Genomic DNA, 19394 nt, shown 5'->3' with positions numbered 1-19394 from the left:
AGGGTCGATGGCGTCTGTGTGTGCACTCTGCCTCCCAGAGCTCATTGGTGCTGTTTTCAATGTTGTTTTGTGGAGCCAACCACCTTCAAGGCCGCTGACAAAACCTGAGGCGTCCACCCATGAGCAGCGCCGGGGTGAGAGGTGTACAGCCCTGCGACGGTGGCCGCTGCGGGGGGGCTCCTGCTCTCAGCTGGAGGTGGGACCCTGCGGGCAGGGGGCCTGGCCCAGCCCCTCCCTGGGGAGGAGAAGCTCAGTGTGACAGGAGGCCGCTGGCCTGAGCAGCCACTGGTTTGCTGCCTTCCCTGCGCTGCTCTGTGCCCAGAGGAGTAGTGTCTGCTGCAGCCAAATCCCTCCGCTGCTGTCCCCCCAAACCCACCCCTGCCCCTGCTGCGCCCTTCGCCCCGCACTGTTTTCTCAGGCAGGAGGGCTGGCCCCTCGCCGTCCACGGGGCTGTCCACGCCTCACCTCTCAGAGGCACAGCATGGCGCATACCCGCGCTGGGCCACCCGGCGCTGACACCACGACCGGCTGCAGACCTGCGGGTCCACGTGAAAAAGGAAACCAGGAGGCCGCTTTCGAAGCTTAGGAAGGATTTTCAGACAGTGGCAGCGAGTGTTGGACGAGCACGGGCCACGGGCCTGTACAGGTCGTGCGCCCGGGGCAGCCCTGGCCGCCACTTGCAGGTGTCGTGCTTCGAGTGAGTTCCTAGGCCTCGGTCTCCGCATCTATAAAATGGGATTGGCAGCCGTCCTCTGCATAGGATTGTCGTGAGCGGTAACTGAGACCAGTCGGGCTTAGCTGCTGTGACTGTCATTGATGACATCAGTGTTGTTACTTCATAGCCCGTCATCTGTGTTGTTTGTGTTTCCTCAGTGCTTTGCACATGCGTGGATACGCTCCATTTATTTTGAAATGACCTTTTTGTCTTGGGTGATTTTAAATGTGCAGAAAGCTTGTAAAGACGATACCGAGTCCCCGTGTGCCCCTTACTCAGTGTCCCCCGTGGTCGTATCACGCGTCACCACACACAGTACAGTCATCACAGCTCAGACCCAGCACCGGCCCGAGCAGCCACTAAACCCAGGCCTGGATTCACCAGCTTTCTTTCTCCCCGGGTTCCGTCCCAGGCTCCCATCCCGGGCAAAGCGCTGCTGTTAGCAAGTGCTTTATTTGTAACGCGGCCTCGTGTCTCCAGGGGTGGGTCTCAGACCCGGCCAGGCGGACAGCAGCCTTGAGCCCCCAGTGACGCCGGAACAGGCCCTGCAGGTGTCCTCGTGTGGAGACAGGATGGTCGCCGCTGGCCTTGGGCGCCTGAGCCCGACCGGTTGGAGGCCAGCGCCCAGGCCCTTCCTGTCCGCCTCCGGGGCCGACGGCCAGCCGTCCATTTCTCGTGGCCCGAGGGTCTCCTGTGAGCCCGGCTTGTCTGCCGCTGGGCTGTGGCCCTGAGGACTGACGTGGTCTGTCCCCAGGGGGCTGAGCCTGCGGGAGACGGTGGTAGCCACGGAAGAAGGTTACAGAGTAGGCTCCACGGCGAAGGGGGGTTGACACGTGGTTGGAGGCCCCTCAGGAGGGTCTAAGGAAGGAAGGACCCAGCACGAGACCCGCAGGAATGCCTGGAGGGGAGACAGCAGGTGCAAAGGTCCCAAGTGACGACCGACCCAGTGAGGTCCAGGGTCCAGGCCCCAGCTGGAGGGCTGTGAGTGACGGGAGGGGACAGACCAAGTTCAGAGGTCAGGCCGGGTCGTGTGCATCTTGGGGTCAAAACCCCCAACGCTAGGGGCCAGGCCGGTGGCAGAGATGAGTCACACGCTGGGGGACCGAGGCGGGCGAGTGCACATGTCCCCTGTGCAGGGACAGCCGCTGCTCAGCGCCAGCTCAGTGTCCGCCAGGTGCCAGGGCCTCCAGTTTTCAAAGAGGAGCCTGAAATCCATTTTGCATAGGGAAATGGCATTTTATTTAAAAATGTGAGAACAAAACAAGCCAAACAAATGCAACAAAACTAGTAAAGAAAGTCAGGCCCGTGGAGGCCACACGGGGCACGCCTGCGGTCTGGCCTGCCTGCGGGTGTGACGTGGTGACGGCCTGAGAAGCCGGTGCGAGTCTCACTACAGGGAGCTGCGTAGCACAGGGTCAGCTCCGGTGTTGGGGACAGTCCCTCAGGCTGCCGTGTGGAGAAGGCGTTGAGGACAAGAGCAGAGGCTGGGAGGCGCGGGCGGGGCGATGGGGAGAGGGTTTGGGAAGAATTCGCAGGCGGATGGGGGATGGGTTGGCTGCTGCAGTGGGGAGTCGGGGTGACCCCGGTGTCCGGTTTGGACAGCTGGGTGCTGGAGGTTTAGGCAGCGGGTGGGCTGGCAGTGAGTCACTTGACCCCTGAAAGCCTCAAGTTTCCTGGTTTGTAAAAGGGCGTGACCTGTGCGGTCGGGTCTCTGGAATAGAGCAGGTACTCAGTTAAAAATATTCACGTAAGTGTATTTATGACTCGTCTGGAATCGGACAGTTGCACCCAGTGGCCATGTAATGAGCAAACCCCGGCGTGTGGGGTTCAGATGGGATGACTCCCGCGCTTACCAGCAGCGTCGCTGGAGGAGGGAGTCGGATCCCGGGGGGGGCGGGGGCGGGGGCGAGATGGGGGGTGGGGAGAGCAGCACCGCTGGGAGGAGGGGCCGCGGCTGGAGGCTCAGGTCCGGAGCTGGGCCCCAGGCAGACCTAGTTCCAGGGGGGCTGTGGCATGACCCGCCTCCCCTGCCCCCCTCCCCTCCCCGAGGGGGTGTCGGTTCGGATGCAGGAGCCAGTGTCTTGGCAGAACTGCGGGCTCCTCCTCAGCGTTTCCACGTTACTGCTTTTCCTCCAGCTAAAGGCAGGACCCGTGGGGACCCTGAACCTGCTCCCGGGTCAGCATCGCCTGCAACAAGATGGCGCCAGTTGTCCCCGCTGCTGGGCCGTCCGGGCAGGGGCTGCCACTCCGGGAATCCCAGCCCTGTTTCCCGGTCCCCAGGGCCACCAGTGGCTGTGGTCCCCAGGCTGGTGGTGGCTGGGCAGCGGCTTCGGCGGGACGGGTGCATCTGTGACTTGTGCAGTCTCTGTCCGTCCGCGAGGCCAGCCAGCCAGGCCTTCGGGCAGGACGGGACACGCAGGGGCTGCTTACAGGAATGGGAGGGACTCTGCTCAGCTGTCAGAGCAACTGGAATACTGCCCCCCCCCCCCCCTCCCGCTGCCCCCAGCAGGCACAGGCAGGTCAGCCAGAAGCCCAGAGGCAGGACTGAGGAGGGAGGCGGGCATCGCGGGGAAGGTCCCTCCGTGGCTCAGAAGAGCCCATTTGAGCCCCAGCTCTGACTTTTCCCAGCTGTGCGGCCCTGGGCATAGCCTGCCCTGTCCTCGCGGAGCCCGCCTTCTCCTCCATAAAACGGCACCATCGCAGAACCTCCCTCTCAGGTTTTGGCGAGACCAGAGGAGACTGTCTGTGGGTAAAAGGCAGCAGCCACTGGGCGTGGTGCTGACCCTGGGACAGGACAGCCTGGGGCCGGGGCAGGGACCGAAGCAGAGCCTGCCCCATCCAGCTCCTCCGCAGCCACAGGACTTGTCTGAGCCCCGTGACGGGAGCCCGGAGCCTGCCAGCTCGTGTGGACGAGTGAGTCAGGCCGGGCGGGGACGGTGGCAAACTGGACAGCACATGCCCCGTCCGGAGGGCCAGCTCCCTGTGCCCCGCAGGAATGCGGCCGTGTGGCCGGGTAGCTCCGTTGTTCAGGAGACATAGGAACTCGATACTTAATTGAAACATCCCAGTTCCTCCCTGTTGGCAGCTCACTCATGGTTAAATTTGCATGAGCCCAACCCTGTCTGTGGGCCAGATGCTAACCAAAGGCCACCATTTGTGACCTCTGAGGGTGCTGGGAGGGGGACCCCTCGGGGTCCCGGATGAGCTCAGCCCCGGGGTCACCTTGCCCTGGCTCGGTGCTGGGCCAGTGCAGGTCCTGGGGTCGGGTGGGCCTGGGTTCCGATTCAGCTCTGCCAGTTCCCAGCTGGGCAGTCGGGGCAAGTGCCTCTCTGAGCCTCAGTTTCCTCTTCTAGGACATGGGATTATGGGCCCTGCGTCTCGGGGGCTGTGAGGATGAATGGGACTGGCCCTGCTTGTCCTCCACTCCTCGTTGTCATGTGGTTGAACTGAGAGGTCAGAGCCAGAGCTGCTGCTTATGTTTGCTTCTCCCCCTCAAACGAATGTTTTCATTTTAGAATCAGAGTCAGTAGATACGATAATGCAGAGTCCCCATATGCCCCTTGCCAGCTCCCCCCGTCGACATCCACGTCCTATTGGCTGTGCACTGTGAACCTGACACGCTGCTGTTCATGACCAGTAAGTCCACGCTTCCTTCAGATGCCACTCGTTCTAACACCCTTTCCCGTCTCAGCATCGCATCCAGGATACCAGCAGGATTGCATTTGGTCACCGTGTCCCCCAGCCCCTCTGGTCTGAGGCAGCTTCTCAGACTGGCCTAGGTTTGATGACCCTGCCAGTTGGGGGAAGAATGGTTCGGTGTTTTGTACAGTGTCCCTCGGTGAGAGCTGATCTGGTGCTTTTCTCGTGGTTAGACTGGGCTGCAGGTTTGGGGGAGGAACATCACTGAGGTGAAGTGTCCTTCTCATCACCTCATACCAGGGGACACGCTGTCGACAGGACACAGCACAGATGAAGGCCTGGCACCTGGCCGGGGCTGGCCAGGCCTCTTCCCACACACACACCTTCCCATAGTCCACACGGGAGCAGGTCACGCAGGGCGGCCCCCGTCCAGGGGGCGGGGAAGCTGCAGCTCTTGGAGGGGGTGATACACACATCGGTTACTGGGAATTATTTTGTATCTTGTGGAATTATTTTGAGATTTGCATCTTCTCCTCCTGTCTGTTTGCTCTTACATCTAGCAGTTTTGACTTCCTTTGGCGAACATAACATTTCATTATCTAAGCAAAGCGAGCTTCAGTCCTGACTGTGGGCAGCTCTCTCTTAACTGGAGTGGCGACGAGAACAGTAGCAGCCGTGCCATTCGGTCTGTGTTCATCTGGGTGACAGAACTGGACTGAAGCAGTTTAACCAATAGGCTTTTGTTTTTTCCTCACGTGGCAGGAAGTCACGAGGTGGTCAGTTAGCTCGTGGATCTTCTCAAGGAAGTAAGTGGTCAGGGACTTGGGCTTCTCCCGGCTGCTGCTCTGCCTTTCCTAACTTGTGGCCTTTGTCCTCGTGGTCCCAAAGTGGCTGCCAGACCTCCAGCACCTCTGTGTGTTCCAGGCAGGACCCCGTGAAATTGATGGCATTATCCCATTTCACAGAGAGGAAAGCGATGCTCACGAGGATGAGAAATCCCTGTCTTAAGGGAGTGAGTGCTGTGAGGGCTGAGACCATGTCTGTGACCTGGGGCACAGTAGGTGTAGCTGTTGTTTGCTCAATGGGAGAGGCCTCTCCAGGCCCCTAGGGGATGATGGTGGGCCTCTGGGTACTGGAGCCCCTGCACATGGCCGGCCTGGGGCCTCAGACCCCCTGGGGCTGCCTGGGGCACCTCAGAACTGGCCCGTGAGTGGGACAGCAGTGTGGCCTGCTTAGTTGAAGGTGGAGAATGCTGGTTGTGCCAGGACAGGCTGGGGCTGCAGTGATGGCCAATGACACCCAGGCCTGGGGACAGGCAGCAAGGCGCCTGGCTCTGAATCCTGCAGCTCGTGTCTGCTGACCCGGTACTCAGTGCCCTCTGCATGGGAGATACAGGGGAGGGTTTGTTCTTGTTCCATTTAGGAAGACAGATTTAAATTCAGGGGCAAACTATGGCCTGAGAACCAATCTGGCCCACCACTGTCTTTGTCAATAAAGTTTTACTGACACACAGCCATGCCATTCATTTACATATTGTCCCTGGCTGCTTTTTTGCTACATGGCAGAGTCGAGTAGTTTGACAGAGACTTTGCAGCTTGCAAAGCTTGAAATATTTACTGTCTGGCCCTTTGCAGGATTGGTTAGCTGACTGTGGCCTGTACAGAAAGCAGCCAGGATCAGGGCTGTGCAGCAGGCTTCCTGAGAGGCATGGGTGGGTGGGGGCTCACGAGGGGCTGCAGGGTTTCTGGAACACATGATGCAACAGCCATGTGGGGGCTTGGTCAGGAAAGGAGCTGCTTGGGGTGCAGATGGCCAGGATGCGGCTCTGAGCATCTACGGGAGCAGCGGGCCAGGCGATGGTGAGGTGGCCTGGGGGCGTGTGGCCCATAGGACAGCACTCCTCAGCTCAGCCCCTGGTGAGGGGGCTGTGGGCCAGAGCAACTAGCTCATGCCATTTTCCAAGAGAAGCCGGCAGTCTGGTGTCATGGAAAACGTTTAAAAAACCACAAGCGCATGTGCCTCAGGTGTGAGGGTGGAAGTGAGGAAGGTGGGGCGTGTGGGGAGACCCTGGGGCATACCAGGCTCAGTGCCCCGAGATCCCTCCTGCAGAGGATGGCAGGCGGGCTTGTGCTGAGGGAGGGCACTCGGGTAACTGGGAGGTCGGATGTGTGGCTGAGCCCGGGGCCTGCATGGCTGGTCTCCTGTCTCCCATCCTGTCGGAGCTGGTGGGTCACTCCTGCCTGCAGGCTTGGGCTTGAGCCTGAGTGGGGCACCCGTCCTTGCTCATCTGGCCACCCCAGAGGGGCAGGACTCTGTAGGTGGAGGGTGGGAGGTGGAGATCTCCGAAGTCCCCTGAGAGATTCTCAAGGGTTTGGGTTTGCTGCTCTGTCCTCGTGGAGTTGAGGCCGTGCCAGGAGGGGTGACAGGTGGGGGCGGGGCTTGGAGCTGCATGGGCCTGAGCGGACCCCAGCTGGAGGCTCCTGTGGCCTGAGATGGGGCAGACTCTTTCATCGCAGGTTGCCGTGAGAATGAAGAGAGAATGGGAGTGACAGGGCTGGGTTTGCACAGCATCTGGGGTGCCTGTGCTGGGGCCTGGCCTCGGGGGCGGGCCTGCTCCCCCGACAGCATCTGGGGTACTGGGCTATTTTCAGCCTCACAGATGGGCCCTCACCTGCTGAGTCGAGAACTGGTTTCCAGGCGCTCGCTGGCACCACTCTGGGCTTAGTATTTGTTTTAAGCAGGACTCTTGGTTGCAAGTGACAGCAGCCCAGGCCAGCTTGGCTTCAGCAAGAAGTCCTGGCTCAGGAACAGAGAGTCCAGGGTGACTCTAGCACAGCCGTGGGCAAACTACAGCCCGCGGGCCGGATCCGGCCCGTTTGAAATTAATAAAACTAAAAAAAAAAAAAAGACCGTACCCTTTTATGTAATGATGTTTACTTTGAATTTATATTAGTTCACACAAACAATCCATTCATGCTTTTGTTCTGGCCCTCCGGTCCAGTTTAAGAACCCATTGTGGCCCTCGAGTCAAAAAGTTTGCCCACCCCTGCTCTAGCATCTAGAAAAATAGGATTCAGGTGCTCAAACGATATTGTCAGGTCTCAGTCTTGCTCTGTCTCCAACACAGCTTCCTTGGCAGGCACCCCAGTGGTGGCAGAAGTGGCCTCAGGCCCTAGCCAGTTTGGCTCAGTGGATAGGGTGTTGGCCTGTGGACTGAAGGGTCCTGAGTCCGATTTCAGTCAAGGGCACATACCTGGGTTGCAGGCTTGATCCCCAGCCCTGGTCAGGGTGCATGCAGGAGGAAACTAATCAATGTGTCTCTCTCACATCGATGTTTCTCTCTCTGTCTCTGTCTCTCCCTTGTATTCTCTCTAAAAGTCAATGGGAAAATATCCTCGAGTGAGGATTAACAACAACAATAACAAATAAGAAGTGGCCCTCAGGCTTGGGACCCATCCTCACAGGAACCTGGGTGGAGTTGGGACATCCCTGTCCCAACAGCAAAAGTCCCACAGCTGCTTCTCATTGGCCCAGCGTGGGTCACGTGATCACCCCTGGACCCATCCCTGCTGGGGAGGTCCCGCCTCCTCTCACCCTTCCTTTAGCTGTAGGGTGGGCTGGGGGCTGGCACAAGTGAAAGCAGGAAAATCAAGATGCCCATCCACACCCCAATGGGAAGTGGAGGCTGGACGGGCACACGCCCTCGCCACGCCCACCCACCGGCTAGAGCAGCGCTTGGAGCTGAAGAGGCCGCATTCCGAGCCCCTGGCTCATCACAGGCCACCTGTTCTGGCAGACGTCAGTCCCGCTCTCCAGCGGCTGAGTCACTTGCCCACATTCCCCCGTGCCCCATGGTGTTGCCAGGGGCTTGCTCCAGGGCCGGGACGGAGCCGCCAGCTCCACAGCCTTCCTTCCGGTCGTGGAGGCTGGGGGCCCTTCAGACAAGGGAGCGCGAGCCTGTGTGCAGAGGCTTGTTCTCGGGAGCCCTGTGGGTTCCTCGGGGGAACTTCCTTTTCTGAGCACACGCAGCAGCTCTCTGCGTCTGGCGGGGCCCGCCTCCCTGCACCCCCTTTCCTTGCTTTCCGAAGCAGCGATGATGTTTCCCTCCATCACGAGGCAGGACCATTTCTTACATCAGATCTCGCTGGATCTGGAGACACCATGACATCTAAAGCTGCTAAAAGTCTTTTCTGATCACTTCGTGGTTCCTTCTTAATGAGGTGGATTTTCCTCCTTTTTTGGGAGCCTGTCCCCTTGATAGAGGAGGCAAAAGCCCCGCCTGTGTGGTAGAGCCATTTCAGAAAGAACAGGGGATCAGGATAAGGCCCAGCAGCCCCAGGAGGGGCCACTCAGCCGGCCCGGGACCCTGGCTGTGACCTGGCCTGGTCACTGGCCTGTGGGGACCCTCAGGGGCCCCTCCTCTTGCCTGGGCCCTGAGCCTGTCTTTCAGGATCACAGAATGGACTTTGGAGTGTTTTCTGGATGGCACTGGGCGGGGGCCAGTTCTCGGGAGGAATGGGGTGAAGATACTCTAAAGCTGTGGGCTCTCCTCTCTCCTCGCCGCATCGCCCTGGTGTGAGTTCTCAGTTGTGTCTGGCCGCGGTGCTATTGAAGGGCTTTGGCCCCATCTGTGGCGGGGGGGGGGGGGGGGGGGGGGGGGGGGGGGGGGGGGGGAGATGGGGGGAGGATGCAGCCCAGGGAGGTGCTGGGAGTGGGGGGGGGGGGGGGGGACAGGTGGCAAAGGCCCGTGTCCCACGTGGCCGCCTAGTGGGCTGAGCCAGGGTGGGCCGGCCGGTGCTGAGTGCGTGGGATGTTCTATTCGTCCTTTTGTGAGGCTGGCCCGTGGCCAAGGTGAAATGCTGGTCTTGGTTTTCAGATGTGGGTGACGACACGGAGGTTTGTGCTCCTAGACACCTGGGCACGTCCTGCCTTATTGGAAATCCTTTGATGCAATTGAGAGGGCTTGGTGTGGGGAGAGCTCGGGGCCCTGGGCTCAGACACTAGAATCCGCCTCCTCCCCCCTACACCCTGCCCATCCCCCTACCGGAGCAGCCCCTCTGCAGCCTGGCCGATCCTCAGCTGTCACTCACTGGGATCAGCCCTGAGAGCTCTGAAGGTGCCCAGTGCCCAGGCCACACCACCAACCAGTGACATCAGACTCAGGGTGGGTCCGACGTGGTCCTTCCTAACCCTCCCAGGAGACTCCCCATGCGTCTGAGTTTGAGGGGTTCCTGGGTAAAGCTGGACTTTCCTCAGATGCAGGTGTAGCCTGGAGCGTCTGCCACTAGAGAGCTTGGGGAGGGCGCCTGATGGAAAAGCTCCTTCCCGTCCCCCCTGCAGCAACATCCACCCAGAAATAAGTAAGCGCTTCCTACAACGGTTCGATTGAAAAAACAAAAACTAACACATGCATGTGGCACACACTCAGGAGCACAGATGGGTCCCCAGTAGCCCGTCCAGTTCCTGCAGCGGCAGACCCTGCCCAGGCTCCCGGGGACCCTGCTGAGCTGTCTGTGCCCTGGCGCCGCGGCTGGCTTTCCCGGCGTCCCTGTGCGCGCCGGGCTCTGCCTGTGCCTGCTGATCCCACATGGTGCTCCCTGCCCACACGGTGCTCCCTGGGGCACAGGGACCTGCCCGTGGCCGGCTCCCTGGGGGCGGCTTCCTCTGGGCAGAGCTGCCAGAGCCTCTCGGAGTCTCCCATCATGTGCATGACTCTCCCTATAGGACCCGTTCCTCCAACTGGAATTCTTGGGTCACAAAACAAGTGGAGTCACATGGCTGATGGGCACCCCGTTTCTGTCATTCCAGAACCTGTCCAGGCCGGCGTCCCCGCTGTTTGAGCTGCCCGCGTTGTACAGGACTGAGGACTACTTTCCTGCGGACGCCGGGGAGGCGGCGCCCCAGGCCCCCCTCTGCCGTGGCCGCCTGTGAGCTGGCGGTCCTGCCATCCGGGACGCCGGGGAGTGACCCTCTGCGTGCGGGGCAGCCCCGGCTTCTATTTTTGTTGTCATCGATTTGTTTGCTGAATTTCTGCACCCCCCCCCCCCCCCCCCCCTTCATGTGAGACCGAGGGGTCTGGAGAAGCAGCTGGACCCTGCGTGGCGATGCCTCCAGGAGGAGCTGCCGAAGGCTTTGTCCGCTGGTGGTTGGCGGTCAGGTGTGACGGGCTGCTGTGCCCGAGGGACAGCGGGACTTGCTCTCTGGAGGGTTTTGCACGGGAATATGGGGGACTCACTGGGTGCACAGGGCTGTGGCTTATGTCCCTCACTGTTGGCTGGTTTGTTGCGAACCCAGTGCCCCCTGGCATGTGAATCATGTCAATAAAGGTGTCAAGAGGTCACGTGTGGTCTGGGCGTGGGAACGGGTCGGGCGGGTGACGGTTTCTGTAAGGCCACTCCTGCCACCTGGGCGAGCCGCCCCAATCTCCGATGCAGCCCCGGCCCCGCCTGCTGGGCGCCACTCCCACTCGGCCCTCAGACCCCAGCAGCCGCGGAGGTGCAGAGGTGTCGGGACTTCGTCTGCAAAGGTGTGTTTGCTCCCATTTCTTCTCATGCAGGTGAGTTTCCTGCTATTACCCTGAAAGTCCACACTTTAGTCATGTTTCTCTTTTTTCTAGAATTTCTCCGAGAGCCAAGGGAACACACACACACACACACGCAGACCTGCACTGGAATTTCAAGGAAATTTAACTTAATGAATCAGGTGAGATAGCAGAAAAGGAAAAAGTTGAAACTTGCCAATTTTAGGGTAATTTTTGGAATTAAATGATAAAGGTGGATCCCTTGTTTCAAGAAGAGCTGATGTTTTTCTGTGGAGGCAGTTTTTGTAAACTGATTTTTTTTATTAAAAATGTTTATAAGTTATGTTAAACTATGGAAGTCTAGCAGACATAGAGAAAGGTGCACCTTTGCGCATGCTTCACGGGTTTTCACATCTGTTCCCCTCCCCCAGGTGGAGAAACAAGCAAGCTTGGTCCCTGTCCCGGCCCCGGCTCCGCCCGCCCCACTCCTCCCCGCTGCCCGGCCCCCTGCACCAGCCCCACCGATACCTCGAGGTGCAGACAGGGCTGCAGCCTGTCCTCTGTGGGCTGCAGGGTGATGAGGATGCGCACGTTGTGTCCTCTTTGTGTCTGGCTCCCGGCTGACACTGTGCCTGTGGGAGGCGTCCCTGTGCAGCTGCGATCGCTGATCCTTGTGGCTGCGTCGAATCAATCGGACTGTTAGTAATGAAGGGAGCTTAGACGCTCGCTGTGCCCCACCCAGCCTGCTCGGGGACAGCACAGATTCGATGGAAAGTTCCGTTTTCAGACACCACCTTCCAGAAGGCTGAGTCTATGTTGATCGCTGGAGAGGCCGAGGCTTCTTTCTCCTTCCAGAGCCTGAACCAGGTGACAGGGAGGGTGACAGGCAATGCCAGTGGCCAAGCCAGAGCACCTTCAGTGGCCTAAAATAGAGACCCACAGGACCGAGGCTAAGAGCTTATGGGCTCTGAGGTCAGCCGGCCTGGGTGGCACCATCATCTCCTTATGCCTCAGCTATGTGACCCTGGGCTAGTTCAGTGATGGCGAACCTCTGACACACGAACTCATTTTTTTGGTTGATTTTTCTTTGTTAAATGGCATTTAAATATATAAAAGAAATATCAAAAATATAAGTCTTTGTTTTACTATGGTTGCAAATATCAAAAAATTTCTATATGTGACACGGCACCAGAGTTAAGATAGGGTTTTTCAAAATGCTGACACGCTGAGCTCAAAGGGTTCGCCATCACTGGGCTAGTTGCTCACCCTCTCTGAGCCCAGCCTCCTCCTCAGGAAAATGCTGAGGCTCATGGGTTGTTGTGAGGATGAGACACGATGACCTGCACGAGCACTGGCTCAGGGCCTGGCAGCGGCACTCGGCAGTGGGCGCTGTGCCTACAGAGGCTGCTGGGAGGAGGGCTGTGCACATGTCCCAGTCGAGCAGGGCAGTTAAGAGCCTCCACAGCAGTGACTTCGGAACTGCCCTTATATTTCAGAGTAAGAACAAGTCAGGAGTGACAGCTACCGAAAGTCCAATTCGCTCTCTCCAGGTTTCGCTGTCCGCGAGAACATCTATCCCAGTGATGGCGAACCTATGACACGCGTGTCAGAGGTGACACTCGAACTCATTTTTTTGGTTGATTTTTCTTTGTTAAATGGCATTTAAATATATAAAATAAATATCAAAAATATAAATCTTTATTTTACTATGGTTGCAAATATCAAAAAATTTCTGTATGTGATATGGCACCAAAGTTAGGGTTTTTCAAAATGCTGACACGCCGAGCTCAAAAGGTTCGCCATCACTGATCTCTGGTGGCAAATGAACTAGAACTGGCCACTCCAAGTTCCTGGAGTTGCAGTGCCAAACAATAAACTTTTAGGGTCCTTTGGAGACACCTGGGGGAGGGGAGGTCAGGCACGGTCTGCCAGGTATTCCCGACCTCGGTCCTGGGAGCCTGGGATGCTGGAGGCCCTGTCCTTGTGCCACGTGACCGGACAGGTGTCTCCTTTAGAGCAAGTGCCCAAGTAAATGAAGCCTCGGTACTGACTCGGCAGGTGCCCCTGACTCGGCAGGTGCCCCTTGCAAGGGTCACTTTGCAGCCTCAGAAAGGGCGACCTTTTCCTTTCTCTGTGCTGTTGTTGGACAGGGAGGCTAGCACAAAGGCCACTCTGCAAATTTCCATGAGAGCAAGGCTCTTCTGCCGCTGCTTGCCCCTTCTCCTGTGGATGTGAACTTCGTGTCCGTCAAAGCAAGAGGTTTCAAGACGGTGGCCCTGGGTTGACAGAATGTGTGGTTTGCCCTAAACTGTTTTTAAATTGTTTTCAGGTTGAGACATCTGAGTAACTATCTGGAAAAAAGTGAGTTCCATACTTCTCTCTGCTCACCAGGAGCAGCTCCAGAATTCCAGATGGAGTAAAGAGGAGTTAAATATATGAAAATTAATATATAAGGAGGCATAAACATTACAGAATCATACAAAATCCAGAAGCCATAAAAGCTAGATCAAATTGACCATATATATATATATGATTAATCCTCTGCATGGCAAAAAGAAACTTTAAAACAGAACAACAACATCCTAAGCATATTTAAAAGACAAATGACAAACAGGGAAAATTTATTTGCAGCTCATATTACAGAAGGATAACTCCCTAATATATAAACAGCACTGGTATATAAAAGGAGAAATAATTAAAAATGGGCAAAGGATATGAAAAGGAATTTCACAGGAAATGCAAAAAGACTTTTAAACATTTGAAAAGCTGGTCAACCACAATCTATACCAATCAATATGCAAGAAGATTGAAATCACAGTTTTATCAGGCTGGCAAAAATGAAGTGTTTTTTTGAAAACACTGTTGGTGAAATCCCAAAGAAACATTCATTCTCACACATTATTAGGGGGAACCATTCTCATGGAGGCCGTGGGCTGTACCTGTCAACATTAGAAACGTGTATACCTGTGAACCTAGTAATTCCACCCTTAGGGTCCAGCCTTCCAATACACACACGAGAGAAACGACACATGCAAAATGTTATTCACTGTGCAATGAAATAGCAGGAGTTCGGAAGGAACCTCCGTGTCCATCACTATGGGATTGGTTTAGTTATAGCCCATCCATGATACATGGATAGATGGAATCCCCTGAAGTTATAAGAATGGATTTGGAATTCTTGATGAATCGGTATAGAAATACCACCGAGATCAGAAAGCCAAAGTGCATACACATGTGCATGATATGCCACCATTTGTGCACGAAAGAAAAGCATCGAAATTCTCTGGGAGGAAAACAGAACTTTGAGAACAGTAAATATCTGTTTTAGGTGAGAAAGCTTTTTTTTTTTACTTTAGTATACTTACAAAAATAATTTTTGGCCTGGCTGCGGTGGCTCAGGGATTGAGCGTTGACCTATGAACCAGGAGATCATGGTTCAATTCCCCCATCAGGGCACATGTCCAGGTTGCGAGTTCCATCCCTGGTGGGGGGCTTGTAGGAGGCAGCCTATCGATCATATGTCTCTCTCTCTCTCTCTCGGATGTTTCTCTCTTTGAAATCAATAAAAATATATTAACAATATTTTGGTGTTTACCTATTCAAAATATTCAATTAAAATCAGTTGCCAGCATTTAAAAATTTGGGCAGTCCAGACAAAGACCTGGACTTGCAGTTTCTCTTAAAAAACGGGAACTACCTGGCAGTATTGGCCCACGTTCTCGCAAGGCAACAATGAGCTACAGCTGCGTCGCTTTGGCGGGGCCATGCTCTCCAGGTTTCTCATATCAAATAGTTTCACTAATTGATTTTACCTGCCGGCCCCTGTGGCATTGGCATTTGCAGGCATCTCTGTGCCCCGATTTCAGATTCCATGGGGACAGGGAGTGGGGGTCTCATTACAGAAGCGTGTGCTTTCCTCGGCTCCTCTGGGGGGTGACTGGTACCAAGTCAGACAACGATATAAGAAAGCTACAGACCGGTATCCCTCGTGAATATAAATACAAAACTCCTCGACAAAGTATTAGCAGACTGAACCCAGCAACTTATGAAAAGGATTATTCACCATGACCAAGTGGGAGCTCCTAGAAATGCAAGGTTGGCTTAACATCCGAAAATCAACATAACGCACTGTATTACTAAAGGTCAACAACTATGCAGTCACCTCAGTAGATGCCGAGAAAGCATTTGACAGCATCCACCTGTGATAAAAAGCTCTGCTTGAGGTGAAAAGCGTTCTCAGAGAGGAGGGCCACATGATTGGTTGACCCCCATCCCCACCCATCTCCAGGCAGCTGGAGGCATCCAGGCATTTTCCTCCCCATCTTACAGCAAAATTCCTCTTTGTCTTATGGTCAAGAGCACAACCATCTTGGGGTTTGCAAACACTCAAAGCAATCCTGACTCTGAGCAGCTGTCCCTGAGTCCTGTGGGTTGGCTGTGGACTCAAGAGCCCGAAGCCTTACCAGTCAGCATCAGCTGGATGCACTTCAGGCTTGCAAGCCACTGGGGAGGGGCGGTGGGCCCAGGGCTGGTCTCTGCCCTCTTTCCTGGGACTACTGGTGGGTCTGCTTTGCTGGCTACACATGATGGGAGTTTGAGGAAGGGATTGAGGAGCAGACTGCCCAGACAAATGCATTTGGTTGGGATAAAGGTGTGGTTCTCCCAAAGATCCAAACCAGCCCAGACTGAACGCTGGAAGCCGGCCCCTGCACCCGGAAGGACTTCCTCCCTGGGGTCTTGCGAGGAGCTGCTCCATCACAAATGTAAGTGTTTCAGCAGCACCACTCTTCTGGGAGAGCCGGGCCCAGGCGTCCGTGAGGGAGACCTGGAGGAGCACCCCAAGAACAAGGTATGTGCCTTTCTTCTGTTGGCGTATCCAGGGTGGCTTCCCGGGGGCTCTAGCCGGGAGCAACGGCTCTCGGTTTAGGCCCCTGGTCTTGCTGCCTGTGAAGCGGGGAGACGTGAGGGCATTAGCTTGCACATGTACAATTGTTTGCTACGCCCAGGCTGCATCTTTGAGTGTAGAGATGGGACTTGTAGGCTGTCCGACTGGTGTTGAGTAGAGGGGAATGGAAAATATGGTCTTACACCGGGAACCACTGGGAGCAAGTCTGTTCATCAGGGGAAAGCTCATGCTGTAGCCCAGGTTCCCTTGTGTGTCTTTAATGCAGTGGTTCTCACCCTGGCTGGGTAGCTTGATTGGTTAGCAGTGGTTCTCAACCTTCTGGCCCTTTAAATACAGTTCCTCATGTTGTGACCCAACCATAAAATTATTTTTGTTGCTACTTCATAACTGTAATGTTGCTACTGTTATGAATTGTAATGTAAATATCTGATATGCAGGATGGTCTTAGGCGACCCCTGTGAAAGGGTCGTTCGACCGCCAAAGGGGTCTCGACCCACAGGTTGAGAACCGCTGGGTTAGAGCATCGTCCCTATACACTAAGGTGGTGGGTTGGACCCCCAGTCAGGGTCCCCAACCAATGAATGCATAAATAATTGGAACAACAAGTCGATATTTCTCTTCCTCTTTCTTTCTCTTTTCTTTCTCAATTAAAAAACCCACAAAAACAAAAAACCCACCATTGTTCTCAGTTTTGGCTGCACATTGGAATCAGCTGGGCCACCCGGCAGCCCAGTTACATCAGCATCCCTGGGGGAGGAGCTGCAGCATGGCTGGGTTCTGTGACTTCAGCGTGCACCAGGGCCCGGGTCAGTGCTTTTAAAGAACAGCAGTCAAGAGATTTTTAAAAGAGAATTTACTACCTCTTCTCAGTTGTAACAACTGCACTTTCCGTGTGTGTGTGAGAATGTGTGTGAATATCTTTTTATTGATTGCAGAGAAGGGAGAGGGAGAGATAGAAACATCAATGATGAGAGATAATTATTGATTGGCTGCCTCCTGCACACCCCCCACTGGGGATCAAGCCCACAACCCAGGCATGTGCCCTTGACTGGAATCCAACCCGGGACCCTTCAGTCCGTAGTCTGACACTCTATCCACTGAGCCAAACCAGCTAGGGCCCTTCTGTTTTCCAAACTTGATGGAAAAAGGTTTATTTTGGAAAAATGTAGAGGTCTCACCCTGGCTGGTGTGGCCCAGTTGGGTGGGTGTTATCCTGTGCACTCAGGGGTTGCTGGTTTGATTTCTGGTCAGGGCACATGCCAGCTTCAGGTTCGATCCCTGGTGGGGGAGTGGAGGAGGCAGCCGATCAATGCGCTCTCACATTGATGTTTCTCTTCTCCTTTCCTCCCTCTCTGAAACCAATAAACTATTCTAAAGAAAAAAAAATTGTAGTGGCCTCAATATCCATCTCATGCCTTCCTGAGTTTGAAATGGAACTGGGTTGAACTGGTTCCACCTCAGGTTCAGAGATGGGTGCTGACTGAGCTAAGCCACAAGGTAATCCTAGCTCAGCAACTCACCAAGGTTGCTCTGGCCTAAGCCATGGGCCACAGAAACTTGTTCGGGAGTGGTCAGTGGCCTCTCAGTTTCAAGTCTTGTTCAATAGGAGGAGGGGAAACCCTCTCAGGGAAGGTGAATGGAAGGGCCGATGAACACTGGGGTGCCTGCCTAGGATGAAGGTGACCATGTGGGTGTCAGAATGAAGATGAAAAAAAAAGGGACTGGAGCCTTTGCTGATACCACTGAGCAGCCTTCCCCACTCAGGCAGTGGGTTACCTGCGTGTCCCCTTGATTCAGCCCAGTCTTAGTTGGAGTTCCTGTTATCTACCAGGGAGAGGGAGACTCTTATTCCAAAAATAGGAGTCTAAAGCCAGAATCAGGTCATCACAGACTTCCCTGGGAAGCACTCTGAACTAGAGCCATCCCCTGACTTCTAGTTCAGGGCCACCGGCACGCAGTAGGGTACAAGCCACACTGAGACAGACACGAGGCTCATCCAATTCTTTGTCTTGCCTGGCTGGGCCAAGGAAAGTCTCCTTTTGATGCCCGTGTGACCTGAACCCTATTTTCCCTTTTAACCAACAGAGCAAGTCTCAGGCTCACAGACCTCAGCAAGCAGTTAAAGGTGGCAAAACTTAGTGTTTTTTCTTTCTTGTATTTATTTTTATGAAGGCCATTAAATGGCAAATGATGTTGATTGTTCTTTTTTTGCAGAGATAGCTTTCTTTTTTTTAAAAAGGGGAGTTGAAATATACCAAGTACACAGAGCAGTTCCTTAGGCAGATGTGGCAAAAATGAGGAAGACAGCAGCGTGAGCGAGCAGTTCGGAAAACGCTGTCAGGGAAAGTGTGTGTTGGTTGAGACGGGCTCATGTGTCTGCCTTCACAGCACAGACAGGCTTTCTTATGAGGCTCGTTTTTGGTCAGGACCACGGCTGCACGCTGTGGTTGGGAATTCCAGGGGCCACGGACTCAGCCTGGGTCCAAGTTACTTCTCTGAGCCTCCATGTTCTGAAACTCGGGGCTAATCTTCCCTTTACAGGGCTTTATTTGGGGCTGGAGCAGGACTGTTTTGAGGACTCAAATTACCTTAGAATCCAGTGTTCCACAGCCAGTCCCAGGAATACTTCCGCATGTTCACTCGCAAGGACTTGCTAAGCACATGTGTACTGAGGATGTGCGCTGAGCTCCAGGCCTTTGGGAACGGTCACACTCCTCTGGCCTGGGTGTCCCCTCCTTGGAGGACAGGGCTCTGAGCTTGAGCCCCTTGGTTCCCTCCTCCCAGAGAAGCCCCTATAGCTGTGCTGGCAGATGCAGCCGCCAGCAAGCTGTGCAGTGGTCTCCAAGGCAGGCTCTGAGTCCTACGCTCCCAGATGGCTGCTGGCCTCACACGGCTGTAGATGGCAGCCAACACAGATTTCCCATCAAGTACATTGGAAAAGCCTATCAGTTTCAACAAGGTGAACAGTTTGCTTAGTAGGATATCCATTTTGCTTCATTTAGTAATAAGACATGAATAAAGGTACAGGAAGATGTATCGCAAACACCAGTCGATGTTAAAACGGCTGTACATCTAAGACCTAATGGTGTACCGGGAGTGGGGGGGAGGGTTGGTGTGTACCACAGATGTACGTTGTATTCTGAAACACACAGACCTGCAACCTCACTTAAATTGAGCTGAAGACTCTGCATCTCTCCTGGCAATGACAGCACAACTCCCTTCCTGTCTAGTTGGGGAACGTTGAAGTCATGACTTCAGGATATGCAATTTCTCCCTTATATACTTATTTTTGAACACAGCCCCCACCAGATTCAAGTTAGTGACTGTTAAAGCAGAGTAAGATGATGGGGAGTAGCAGGATGCAGAGAATTACCAAATGGAGACCCTCATGTGGTACAAGTTTGAGTCTACTTTTAAGCTAACCTTCCCGTAGTAGCTGGCAGAAAAAGCCTTGCTTTTTTCCTAGTTTGTTGGTCGAGTTTATCTCAGCTGAAAGTCTTTTTCTAGAACACCTTACAGCGGCCAACTGGCTGCAACACCGTTTCAGAATGGTGGGAGCCGCCTCTTCTGTTTCCAATCTTTTGGGGTTTGAGGTATTTTCACAAGACACTTTG

General features: G+C 54.9%; 1 protein-coding gene across 2 annotated transcripts in view; it reads left to right on the top strand.

The window, feature by feature from the left end:
• BCAS4 (breast carcinoma amplified sequence 4) overlaps positions 1-10701 on the top strand; it is a 55522-nt gene extending 44821 nt beyond the window's left edge. For both annotated transcript variants that reach the window (XM_070421399.1, XM_070421398.1), the window contains one exon: positions 10163-10701. In XM_070421399.1, the coding sequence (XP_070277500.1) occupies positions 10163-10285 (123 nt within the window). In that variant the 3' untranslated portion in view covers positions 10286-10701. The remainder of the gene's footprint in view (positions 1-10162) is intronic.
• Positions 10702-19394: the final 8693 nt, after the last annotated feature.

Source organism: Myotis yumanensis, unplaced genomic scaffold (genome assembly GCF_028538775.1).
Source record: "Myotis yumanensis isolate MYYU_CA2020_CCGP unplaced genomic scaffold, mMyoYum1.0.hap1 SCAF_7, whole genome shotgun sequence".
In the NCBI taxonomy this organism is placed as follows: Eukaryota; Metazoa; Chordata; class Mammalia; order Chiroptera; family Vespertilionidae; genus Myotis; species Myotis yumanensis.
The sequence above is the reverse complement of the archived record's forward strand: the minus strand, read 5'-3'. Positions and strand labels throughout refer to the sequence as shown.